This window comes from Hordeum vulgare, chromosome 3H (assembly GCF_904849725.1).
Source record: "Hordeum vulgare subsp. vulgare chromosome 3H, MorexV3_pseudomolecules_assembly, whole genome shotgun sequence".
NCBI lineage: Eukaryota > Viridiplantae > Streptophyta > Magnoliopsida > Poales > Poaceae > Hordeum > Hordeum vulgare.
In genome coordinates this window covers 588,029,509-588,042,580 of record NC_058520.1, presented here as the reverse complement: position 1 = coordinate 588,042,580, position 13,072 = coordinate 588,029,509, and the positions used below count along the sequence as shown (strand labels likewise).

Below are 13,072 nucleotides of genomic sequence, written 5' to 3'. Positions count from 1 at the left end.
TCTCTCGCGTCGCCCAGAAACAACGATATAAATGCATCTGGGCTGGGCTTAGCCCATCTCGTTGACCGCTGCTTTTAAACGGGCTGGGCTCAGCTCAGCTCAGGTTCCTTTGCTTGGATTTAGCCCATCAACATCAAGCTCCGAATTCACCCAAAAACTTTCTATCCTCTTCTTAAAGGAAACCACCTGCCTCTCACCAGGGCTGTGTCTTTTGCTAAAAAAAACAAGTAACTTATGACTTATATATGCTACTCCCTCCGTCAACTAATAATGTACCAAATTTGGCATTTTGAATCCTTGCACTGAAACCTGATGTAAACCGTTGAGTGTGTTGATCCAATGGTCTACGTTGCAGCGATTCACGAGGACGCTAACCCAACTCCAAATATTGTGTCTATGGTCTCTTTTGGAACATAATCTTCACCGACACTTAAAAAACACATGGAAACAATTTTATAAGAGATTTAGGAAAATACTTTATTCAAAAGTAATTAAAAATATATTTTTGATATATACATACAAAAAATTCCTTTTATGTCAAATGAAATACTCGTGCAAAAACCCAAAGATGTTTCAATCGATAAAATGTTATGTACTTAACTATTTGCTTTCTTTAGATATCTTCTGTCTCTTGGAAAAATATTCATTTATTCAAAATATGTGTTTATGAACAATATGCTATTTTATGCCAACGAAGAATTGTTTTGTGTGTCTATAATATGTTCGTGCAACATCGAAAAATTATACCAACACAAAGTCTTACACGTGATTTATTTTTTCTTTTTCTTCTTTCAACACACAAAAATATACTACCTGTACATTTCACGAAACAACATCAACAGAGTATGTACTGGTTGAACACATGGATTTTATATTATTTTTGAAGTAAAGGGGGGAAAAGAATGAAAGAATAAACAAAATAGAGAAAAGGGGAAATATAAATGCTTGATGTATTTTGGTGAATCTCGCACACCAAACTCGCTGGAAAGAGATTACCCAACAGTCAAAACATCACATAGGCGATAAAGTTACAACAAACTTCTTTTTAACTTCATTATTTTTCTGACATAGGTACGACGCAGGCGCACATCACCACATTGCAGTGGTGTCAGCAGAGACAACATACGAATGTCGGGCAGCTGGTTGTTTTTCACGGTGGATCAACGGTTGGGAGGCCATCGCGCAAGTACAATCCGCTAGAGAACGTTCACGCGCAATCTAGCTATAAGGTTTCTTTTTTTACTTTGCTGATCTAAGCGCCCCCACCAGAAAATCCAAAACTATTACATATCTACAAGAGACAAGCACAACGATCAGGTTGGTGTTGTCCAAGGGTACCAAATACTACCAGGTCATCCAAGCCAGCGTCGCTGGGACTTCAGATCTTCACCTCTCGCACGTCGTTTTGCCCGAAAGGTGTGCCGCAGCCCGGGCACTTCCGGTGGCGTAGCTCGAGGTTCCTCTGGATACAAGTTGAGCAGAACAGGTGGAAGCATTTGGTGATCACAACCTGCCAACAACCAACAAGGGAGGAACATCAGGAGTAGGTGGTCACAACTTTAAGATCATAGCACACAGAAACTGTAAATCTGGTGGCATGGGAACAGAAATAAATGCAGATCTCAGCTTCCAAAATCTCGGGTCACACACAAATCCGTATCATTCAAAACTAAGCTGTGCGATTCAATGGACAGTTAGGTACCTCTTTCGGTCGATCAAAGCACACACCGCACTTGAGAATAGCCTTGCAGTCTTTTATCTCGTCCTGGAGCTTTTGGATAGTAGCCTCTTCATTCTCCGAGGTCAGCTCCATGACTTCATTCTTCACCTCCTCATATTCTTCCTCGAGCTTTCTCTTCTCGCTTCTGAAATAGCAAAGAATGTAACAAGGCCCTGGTGACGGCATAGAAAGACCACTCGAACCAAAAAGTAACACCACACGTCCACACCAGCAAGGCCTAACCTCTCACGTTCTAGGTCCATTTTGAGCTCCGCTATCTTTTTCTGATTCTGCTCATATTCTTTCTCAGAGGCTCCAACGGCAGACCGAAGCCACTTGAGCTCCTTCTCTGCGTCAGATACCTCCAGCAGAGTCTTTTCAATGGTAATTGCATGATGCCTGTTCTCTGAAGAAGTTTTGATGGCTTGTGCGACATAGGCTTTCATCTGTGATGTTTATTCAAATAAGGCACTTCAAAACCAGCTCAGTGGTAAACAAAGACACACACAAAATATATTCTTCTAATACAACATTCGCTTTGACGTGATTTTCAAATCCTGTTGGCAGACAGTAAACTGAACTACTCCTTAAATAACACATAGAACATGAGTCAGAGATTACCTGCTCTTCACCACGGGCCAGTTTTTGTTTAGATGACTCCAGTGAACTGTTAACTTGATGGAGTTGCTTCTGTAACAAATGCTTTTCAGAGAGAAGGGAAGCAGATGCTTGCTTCGTCTTCACACTATCTGATACTAGCTGTTAGATGAGAAGCGAGTTACTGATGGAAACTAACAACAAAAGCAAACAACGAATCTTCTGGCAATGCAACAGACTATAAATGATGTGGGTTTAAAGTGCATAGCTAATAAGGCGATAAGGCAATTAGTCAAGGTCACTGGACTACTGCCCCAGCATTTAGGTGTTAGAGACGTGCTGCAAGGCCACGCTATATGAATCAACAAGTAGCAGCAACTGGAGTATAAGTAGGTCCCATAACATAAGAGCGTTTTTTATGTTAGTGTAGTGTCAAAAACGTTCTTATATTATGGGACGGAGGAAGTAATAGATAGAGATGGAAAAGGGAAAGGAAAGAGAAATACACCAGGCCACCTAACCCAACAGCTGTAGCTGTCACCATGCTTGTGCACAGGGAGCATGTAACAGGATCCTAGTGGTGTGTTGCTATATTGAGGGTTGTGCCATGCCGCCAGCAAGGGGAAACACCAGCGAGGCAGAAGCAAGGATTCCACCACAGAAAGCCCAGCAAGCTGGCAGCGAAAAGCGGCCTGGTATCAGATACGCACCTTTATGTTAAAATCATCTCTGTCGGCAACCTGTTGAAGAAGATGCTGGTGTTGTGTCTGCATGTCTTCGTATGCTTGACCAATTGTCTGCAGTGACAGCATCATTTGCTTTCAAACACACTCGCATACACAAACACAACAAAAAAAAACGCTGATAAGAAAACTAAAAATGAGCTAACCTCAATTTCAGAGATATAAGCATCTCCTTCCGCTTCTTTAATTCGTATTGCCTCCTTGAGTTCCAGAACATCTCTGCAAAACAGATCATACAGGGGAGCAGCGGAGATGATACATAATACCAAGTCCCCATTGAACAATAAGATATCTAATGGTTCACAAACATAACATATACTGCCAGCTGTCACAAAAAAATTGTACCAGGAAAATATAAAAGCTCGTTTAAACTACTGATCACTAGAACTAGTTGGATAATACTTGGTAGCAAAATGAGTATTATTGAGATCGGATTAGGTTTTAACCTAGTTGGTCAAACAGGACAGGAAAGCGCAAAATATATATGCATTAATAGCAGATGCAGGAACCCGTTGCAAGAGTTAAACTGGAACCTGGCCAGTTCTGATTTCACCTGGGCTGGTTTACGAGTGAAAAAAAAGGCCCAGCTTGTTTGTGCATTTTTAATCTCTGAGTTTATTCAGAATTTAGTAAATGGAATTTGGGAACTAGGTGTACATGCTCAGATTTCCAGTTGAAGTTGTGATCCAGGTATGGGGGGTTAAGGGAGTATATTAGCCATTGAGCGGTAAAATATGGTTTTGGAAACTATAAAGGACTATGTTAACCATTATTAAATAGCATGCATTTAACACACTCAACATATTTGACATCATTAATAGCAGCAATGAGGATGAAACAACTGCAATAATTGACATCCTGATACCCATGATAAACTCTTTCGAAATAGCAATCCCAGTAAACTGGAGAACTATTTCAGTCCCAGTAAACTGAAGAACACATATCGAATTGTCACTAAGAGAAGATAGCTGACCTTTCAGATGCATCTACATCGGTCCTTAAATCTTCCAGTTCCGCTTCAGCAATGCAAAGCCTTCGCTGGCATGCAGATTCGGCTTCATTTGCTGCTTTTACACGAAGCTCAAGACTATGTTCCTCTAGACTAGTTCTCAAATATTCAGCCTGCTTGCGAGCTCGATTTTCTGATTCCTTGATCTCTGTAATTGTCCTAGATTCACAGTGGAGTAAAATAAGAATCTAACAAATGAAGCAAAATATACTAGTATGCAAAATTGATGAAACCTGTGAATTGACTATCATTCTATGGATCATTTTCAAAGGGGAAACCAATGGGTATTTGGTAATGGAGGAAAGCATAGAGGTAACTAACCTATTTAAAAAAAATCATTTTTTGAGTTCTTAGCTTATACAGTATGATCTATGATTTTTATTCCTTGCCGTTTTGAACACTTTATTTTCAGCGATCTAAACTAGTATATTTTCCTTTCGGCATTTACAAATGTCATATAGCACCTATGTCAGCTAGTGTTAGCAGATTGCATCCAAATTAACACTCATCACTGTTGAAGTGTATATGTGAATTGCCTAGCCACCTTTCCATCAGTTTGGACTTTTGGTTCTAGTGCATGAAGCTTAACATGGTATCGGAGCCTAAGGTCTCGAGTTCAAGTCCTGGCTTTCCCAATTTATCCAAAAATTGCTGCCCCTCCCCCCTCCCCTGGTGTCCACGTCTTCCGGCGTCATATGTGAGAGGGGGTGTTGAAGTGTATATGTGGATTGCCTAGCCCTTTCCATCAGGTCGGACTTTAATTGCGTTGGCTAGTTCATGAAGCTTAACAATCACATGTTTTAACAACTTGATAGATTTAACCTGACCGCAAATTTTCGTATGTAAAGTATACAGCTGAAATTGAGGATTAGAGTAAGATGGTCTTCTTTCAGGCATACAGCAGAACATGTTTATTCAGAAGAAGAAAATGTATTGCATGATAGAACTTTAAGAATCATAAAGGGATGTGTCAACTTTATCTCCTGTTCCCAAGGTGTGGTAAACTGTAAATCCGAAGTAGGTAGAAAACATTCTCCAACAGAAAATTTCAACTAGAAATAGAATGATTTTAAAGATGGACTACGTGATCATCTAAGAGAATAGCATAAGTCACAATCATCAAAAATCAACACAACTGATAAATGATAACGATAACAATCATGTCATACCTTGACTCAGAACATTCTTTCCCATACATATCCACAATAAATTCCAACTCCTGATTTTCCTTTTCCAACGTCTCAATCTGTTGAAATTTCATTCAGAAGACATGAATGGCAATCCTGACACAGTGCAAAGTTGCAAGAGCTTGACTTCGGACCATCGAAGGGCAATACTTCCTTGTTTTTCTTCAGAAAATGGAAGATTTTTACATTTATGCTCAATACATGTAACCTCTCTTAGTTTCATATTCACTAGCAGATGTTTGTTTGCCCACAATTGTTTAAAATTTAAGGGCCTATACTGTTAGTTGCATATTCACTAACAGATGTTTGTTTGCCAACAGGTTGAAAATAACAACAATTTCAGGTAGCTAGTTGCAAAAGCTGAATATACACCAATGCTTGCAAGGCTAAGAACTAACTGTTAATCCATAATATATTTGCGGAAACCAGGTATCAAGCAAGGACTAATCTTGACAGATCTAACCTTATTTAATGACAAGTAGATATAACCTAATGGTGCATGCTAACTCTTTTTAAAGAATGGCTTTGTTATAGAGAGCAAGTAATAAATTTTCACAGGTAGCATCTACCCTAAAGGACATAGAGATAGCAAGGACTAATCTTGACAGATCTAACCTTATTTGATCATATCTCACCCTATCGTAACTAATTTTAAATTTCCTTATACATATAATTGGCTTAAAGCCCAAACTACTTACTCTCCAAGTTGCTCCTTTGGCCAGCTATGGGGTCAGTCTACGCTAATAAGTAATAGCAAATCAGATATAATTGCTTGTGTAATAACTCGGAAATTTCTCTGAGCTGAGAGGACCATGGTGGAGGGAAAAGCAAACACTTTCAGATAACGCAAATATATCTCAGGCTGTCAGCACAATTAGAAGATGGGAGATTTTCATGATACCATACCAATTCTTTGAGGGACTTGATCTCAGAGACTTGTTCGTTGTATCTATCAGATATTTCCTTCTGTTCACTGATCTGAAAATTGGAGATACTTCCATCAGATGGTTCGATTATGCTAGAGGTCTATAGTATGCAGAAGTGTTTACGTTTGCAATTCAGATACTTGTGCATCTCGAAATTACAAACATAAACATCTGAAAATTGGAGATACTTCCATCAGATATTTCGATTATTCAGAGGTGGTTGCTTGAGCTAGGTTTTAGATACTTGTGCATCTAGAAAACTTCTCAAAAAAGTCACATATGTGCATCTGTTAGAACATGCTATATTCTAGATTCGGTTGGTTTAAATTGAGTTGGTTATGTGATAGCAGTCGACTATTTAAGTGATTTGCTTCTTTTTAGAAGGCAATCAGTAAACAAACTTCCCTTAACCAGCTATTGTTTAGTGTTACTACCCCAACTTGTCACCCCTTCAATCAAATGTCGTTCTACCTTAAACCGTCTTCTTCCATTTCCAACCCCTTGTTCAACTCGGTTCATGACACGGTAAGAAAGAACTAGTTTAGGTATGTGGTGCTTGCTCTTTGTACTTAATCTATATGTCAGATATATGAATGCAGAAAATATCCTATCAACTAAAATCAAAAGTGAGTAAATGTGTACAGGAATCATGATGAAGAAACATAAATGATTTATTTTTCATAACACACTGTGTGGCAATCTCACTACTAAGTACAAACATGTTGAAGTTTCAGTGACATTCCCAGACATGGCAACAGATGCAGACTGAGAACCAGATCAATGACATACCTTCTTAGCTAACAAGGATCTTAACGATCCAGCTTCTTCACGTAGTGCAAGTGCTTCAGAAGCCGCATCCTTTGATCTATTCAATTGATTCTCCATCATTTCCATCTCTTTGGAAAGCGCTGCAGCCATGACATGAATCTCATCCTTGAAGTCTTTTTTACCTAGACAGTGGTGGAGTTGAGAACAAAGTATATTACGCAGCAGAAGGAAGTTAACCCAGATCTTGATTTAGCAAGCCACTAAGTCAGGCCTCAATACCTGAATCTTGCAATGATTCCTCAACTTTGATCTCAAGATCATTCTTCTCAGACATGGATTTTAGAATCTGATGTTCCAGTTCTTCGATTTTGGCCTCATAAGCGGTAATGGATTGTTTAATATTGTCGACAGATTCTCCTTTTGCACACATTTCTTTCTCCCTTTGCAAGAACTGGTTCTTATCATTCTAAGGTCAAAGAAAGGAAAAGCTGGTCAAGAGAAAATACCTTGCAAAACAATGGCATGACCGAGAAAAAGCATATTACCTGTAATACTTCAACCAAACCCTTGTATCGTTCTATCTCAGCATTCAGATGATGTAACTGATCGCTAAGAATTGTATATGGTTTTGATGTGAAAATATAGTTATCGTCTTTCAATTGACCCTACACACATAGCACCAGAATGCAAATTATAGGAATAAGAAGACCCAGGATACAACTTGAAAGTACAACAAATATGTCAACCATCCATTACAAAGAAGGTGCCAACCTGCAGATCTTCTAATTGCCCAGACAGTATTAGATTATCCTCTTGAGTCTCATGGAGTTCAAACAGGCGGTTTGCTGAAATGGTCTTCCCTCCATTGCACAAAAATATTACCATAAAATGAATGCTGAGCAGATAAGGCATATAAAAAGCATATATGCAATGGGATTCAGTCTGGTTAAAAGTACCTTAACTTCCTCAACAGCATCTTTGAGATCTCCCCAGCCCATGTTTTTGTCTGAAGATTTATCAGCCGAAACAGCACCATTCACAGCGTTTGGACCAGACATGTTCATTAGCGAACCTCCATGCCTCTGCAACTGGAGAATAACCAACTTCCGTCGACTTTCCTCAAGCTCCGCCATGGTTTCCTCTAGCTCTCCTGCATAAGCACATAAATATGGATTGCTTTGCTTTAGAATCATAGCTTGACCAGTTTTACAGCTCAAAACTTGGAAGCACTGAACAAGATAAGGTTTTTTATTTTTATTTGGCAAGGCTCTGTTAACATATCTTAGTACATTTCTTCCAGTTGTATTGGCAGCAAGTTTTAGCACAATTAATGCCACAAATTTATTTCCGTATGAACTATGCAAACTGTGATGCAAGGTCAATCTTGTGAAGAATGCAAAGCCAAGTTTGTTGTGAAAAGGGGCTGCTCTAAAAAAAGGGGCCAGCCAGGACTAGTCCTTGGCGGTATTTTTTAATAGAAGAGGCAACCTTGAGCACCACGCGTGCGAGCCGAGACTAGGATGCGGGTGGGCTGGCTGCACATTTGTGCACCTTACCAACAGAGCAGTGCTTTGTTTCAGAAAAAGGGGGGCGGGGGGATCCTAATAATCATCCAGATGACAGAAGGAAATGGTATGTTTTAAAATTAAGCCAAATGCATTTGTGTATTGTTACCTGATTCGCGATTTGCTATTCAGCTTCACGATTCGCTACCTTAGCCCGTATCGGATTCACTAGACTTTGTACATCTCTGATTCGCGAATCGGGATCGTGTTCCGCAAATCAGAGATCGGGGTTCGGCGAATAGAAGGTCGGATTTGGCAAATCAGAGATCAGGGTTTGGTGAATCGAAGGTCGGGTTCGGCAAATCAGAGATCAGGGTTCGGCGAATCGAAGGTTGGGTTCGGCAAATCAGAGATCTGGGTTCGGCAAATAAGGGATGGGGGTTCGGCAAATCAGAGGTTGCGGTTCTAAACACTAGATCTTTAGGCACAAACACTAAAGTAGCACACGGTTCTGCACACAGAAGCATTAGAAAATAGGCAAAGCAAGAAAAGGCCTAGTCAGCCCACACAGCCCATAAACGATCCCGGGTCCCAACTACCTACTCCCATCCCTAATAAGCATCGTGACTGCCTACCCTGACAAGTATGGCCACCCCTCCAGTTTCTTTTATCTGCTTGCAAAAAGCTTTCCTTAGGGATTCTATCCGCCATCTTCCTCACCACATCCACACATGGTTCATGGCTATTGGTTCAGCTGCAGCCCATACCATGCCAACCTACACGCACCCAATGGTGACGTTCAACTCGATCTACTCGACATGAGATAGCTGCATGGCAATTCCTTCCATTTTTCTCTCAACCTCCTTGGTGGGGATCTAATGGTCCACCTGAACGATCGGTCACCGCATCCTTACCATACCTGGCCAAACGGGCCCGGTCAATCGGGCCGGCCCGCAGGCACATCGGCCTGGCACGAGACGGGCCCGGCCCAGCACGCTTTAATCGTGCCTAGGCCTGGAGGCTGGGCACGCGGGCCGGCACGGCACGGCCCGTTTATTTTTTTATATATATTTCTAACTTTTTTTAATATATATGTATACAATATACAGCCCAATAGGCTTAAAAATAAGCCCACGAAGCTAAACATATGCGGCACATCGTGTTAAACGGGTCAACAGGACGGCCCGTTTAGTAACCGGGCCGTGCCTGGGCCTGGAGGCGCAGCCCATGGGCTGGCACGGCACGGCCCGATTACTAAACTAGCCTCGGCGGGCCGTGCTCGTGCCGTGCCGGGCCGCCCGTTTGGCCAGGTATGATCCTTACCGATTGGTACCGAACTCAAACCCCAATCGAGATTGGGATCGAGATTGGGGTTTGGGCTTCGGAGGGTGGTTTAGTGAATCTGGTAACTACGGGGAAGATAATAACTATGAATGCCCAGATATGCACACGAGACAAAAATTTAACAAATGTACCAAATGAGGAAAGGAGTGACATTTTTTAACACCTGAAAGATGCTTGATTTCCTGCAATTCTTTTGAGTAGCTGCTTTTGAAAGCCTCAATCTCATCCAGATACCTTTTATGCTTCTCATTGACGATGGAAATAGCTTCACGGACATTGCCAACAACCTCTTTCAAGTGATCATTATGGTTTTGAAGGGCAACAACAACATCTAAATTAAATAATGAAAGTTCAAGCAGATGGGTAATTAGCAAATAATGTAGGTGTACTGCAAAGAAATGGAGGGGAAAAGCCAGATATTACTTTTTGTCTTTACCTTCATTTGACTTCTCTCCATTTAAAGCTAATGACAAATGTTCACTTCTAGCCTGTTGTGCAGCAATAGCCTCTTGAAGGGACCTCATCAGAGCAAGAGTTGCCGAACGGCGCAAAGCAAGAGCTTCTTCAGCGAATTCCAAGAAGCTATTGTCATCCTTTTTTCCATAATTGTTGGACTTCAAGAGCATGAAGAGAAAAATCTCCTCGGAAGGACACGACTCGATAGATTCTGAGCAATGAAAAGGAACACACAATCAGCTAAGGCAACATCGCTACTGAAACAAAATAGAACATCTCAGAAAGCAACATTTATTTAACAGCTATAAACAAATCAGCCAGCAACCTTCTGACAACTCTTCATGGTCAAGTGCAGGCAAATTGTTCAAGCCGCCACCAAATCTAACTCCAAGCAGGATTAAATCATCAACAAGCTATAATTAACATATATTAGTAAGAAACATTACGAGCCGGAAAAGAACCATAAAACAGAGTTTACACGAGACTCGGAGGAAAGAACCTGATTCCACGTCTTATCCAGGGAAATCAGAGTGTTGTCGTAAGAAGATTGTTCATTCCTCAACTCCTTGAACTTAGCTTCCAACACATGCATTTCAGACTTCTGCGCTTCCAATTGCTGCACCAGCTTCTGGTTTTCATGTTGAAGGGCTGTGGCGTCCATCTTTAAAAGAAAAGCAGAAAAGTTAAGTCCTACAACAGGGCACGGAAAAGGAACGGTTTTACACATGGATTAGTCCACTGACCAAACTTCAAAAATTAATTGACCAATCTTATGGACGCAAGTATTCAGTCAGCCTTGTCGGTTTGCTAAATTTTCTAACCAGATTGTAACGGAAATCGCCATTTTTAGGCTGGGAACGGTTGGCAAGCCCCCTACGAGTCAATTAATCATGCACAGAGAAACAGAGGAACAGAGGTTCGATTTAAACTTTTGCTATCATACTAGTAGTATGTTATAATATTGACTAACGTTTTGCTCCATTTGCAGTTTCAGGAACTGCCAGATAGTACCACTGAGGCCATGGTACGAGGCTCAGTTATTGGAGACAACAATTCGAGCAGCAATTTATATATAACAGCATAATGGATTAATGGACAGAGCTTTGAATTTAAGTGCTTCCTAAAATTGTCCACTGGGACAAGGCACTATGGTGTATGGCACCATCCAGCAACTAGATTCGCACATGGCGCATATATCTCCATGAATTGGGAGCAAAAGCGAGCAGAAACAGGAGCAGCCGCGCGTGGGGCAAGAGAGGCCTGCGGGCAGAAGCGGGTGGCGCCATACGCGGGGAGCAGCAGCAGGTGGGGGCGCCGTCAGAGAACGAGATGAAGAGCCGCGGCAGGGCGAGGGGGAGGGGGGCAGCTCCTCGGAGAAGGGGGGAGGGAGGAGAGCTTGCCTGCAGGTCTCCGCCTCCGTGAATATGATCGCCGTGAAGGGGGAGGTCGCCGCCCCCGCCGCCGCCGCGATTAGGGAAGTCGGGAGTAGGGAGAAGGGGAGGGAAGAGGGGGGATAGAGAGAAACTGGTAGGAGGGGAAACTGGTAGGAGGGGAGCTTAAGCTAGACCCGAGACAGGGATAGAGAGGGGGGGGGAGTGGGTGCAGGAGTCACCTTGCTTGGAGCGCCGCCGGCCGCCGGGACGCCGCCGCCGCCGCACGAGAGAGAGAGAAAGCAGCTACTTTCCCGTGTGTGCGGGGAAGCGGTCCGATCCGGGTCGAGTGACCAGACGCGGTGCTGGGCCTTTTTCTGTCCCCGCGTGGGCCTGCATCGAGAGGGCCCAGGACAGGCCCGTAAAAGCCCAGAAATTGGTGACAGAAGGGGCCCACATCCCGAGTCCCAAGTTCAATAAAAGTGCCTCCTTTGTCTCAAAATAAAAGGTGTCACCCACGGTTACCTTACTCCAGGGGCTTCAAGGTTACCACGATCGACTCCAAAGCAGAGGCGAACAAAGAGACAAATATAGAAAGGAGAACGACTGTAATCAGTCGGATGATTTCCTTGTTAGTCAGCCGCGTGAGTGCCGCTTGATCGCATGCGATCATCTGGTCCTGAGTGCGCGTGGACTACCTCTCTGTCTGTCACGTGATTTAGCTTGCCCATCTATGATAGCTGCGTAGCGTCTAACGCCCTGCTCGCCTAAAGTTATTATAGATGCGCATGTCTAGCCTGTTCATCTAAAGGCTCCTGATTTAGCCTGTCCACTTATGATAATTGCGTAGCGTTTAACCTTCTCATCTAAAGTTATCGTAAGTGCGTACGTCTAGCCTGCTCACCTAAAGGTACGTAATTCCGTTTCTTTTTCTACTTCTATCACATCACACATAGCTTTGCCACGTATGCTACAAATAACCGTCCAAATGATATGTTCAAAAAACAAAAATCTTAAGATGAAACACATAGCAAGCACCAAACGAGGGTTTCAACTCCATTTTGTAGTCGGTTTATCATGGATGTTTGTTGGATTTGTTGGATTATACTAGTAGAAAAAGGACATGTAGTCCCGGTTCTCAACCCCCTTTAGTCCCGGTTGGGCAGACCGGGAATATAGAGTCGGAACTAAAGGTATGATCCTTTAGTCCCGGTTGGGCCTATCGGGGCTATAGATTCGGGACTAAAGGATCATCTTTAGTCCCGGTTGTGTGACAACCCGAAGTAAAGGTCCAAGCGAGGGTTTCAACTCCATTTTGTAGTCGGTTCATCATGGATGTTTGTTGGATTTGTTGGATTTTGCAAAGGCATGTCTTAGAAAAGCCTCGTGCGCTATAATTAAGACAGTAGAAGTTGCTTAAAATGGGGTGTTTCAACTCGAGAGAGAG

At 42.4% G+C, this 13,072-nt stretch overlaps 1 protein-coding gene across 3 annotated transcripts; it reads right to left on the bottom strand.

Annotated features, from left to right (window-relative positions):
• Positions 1 to 1,028: 1,028 nt before the first annotated feature.
• On the bottom strand, positions 1,029 to 11,957 carry LOC123445404 (E3 ubiquitin-protein ligase BRE1-like 2). Of its 3 annotated transcripts, none has more exons than XM_045122379.1 (19): positions 11,868 to 11,957; positions 10,755 to 10,916; positions 10,581 to 10,668; positions 10,236 to 10,466; positions 9,963 to 10,130; positions 7,907 to 8,100; positions 7,722 to 7,805; positions 7,496 to 7,615; positions 7,230 to 7,416; positions 6,972 to 7,132; positions 6,163 to 6,234; positions 5,239 to 5,315; positions 4,034 to 4,228; positions 3,207 to 3,279; positions 3,028 to 3,114; positions 2,342 to 2,479; positions 1,964 to 2,166; positions 1,703 to 1,865; positions 1,029 to 1,510 (listed from the first exon to the last, which is right to left on the bottom strand). In XM_045122379.1, exons 2-19 carry the CDS (start codon positions 10,914 to 10,916, stop codon positions 1,379 to 1,381), a joined length of 2,535 nt encoding a protein of 844 aa, XP_044978314.1. In that variant the 5' UTR covers positions 11,868 to 11,957; the 3' UTR covers positions 1,029 to 1,378. The 3 variants fall into 3 exon arrangements, with proteins under 3 accessions (XP_044978314.1, XP_044978315.1, XP_044978317.1); XM_045122380.1 differs by having other exon boundaries at positions 9,963 to 10,088; XM_045122382.1 differs by lacking the exons at positions 9,963 to 10,130; positions 10,236 to 10,466; positions 10,581 to 10,668; positions 10,755 to 10,916; positions 11,868 to 11,957 and adding an exon at positions 8,625 to 8,940.
• Positions 11,958 to 13,072: the final 1,115 nt, after the last annotated feature.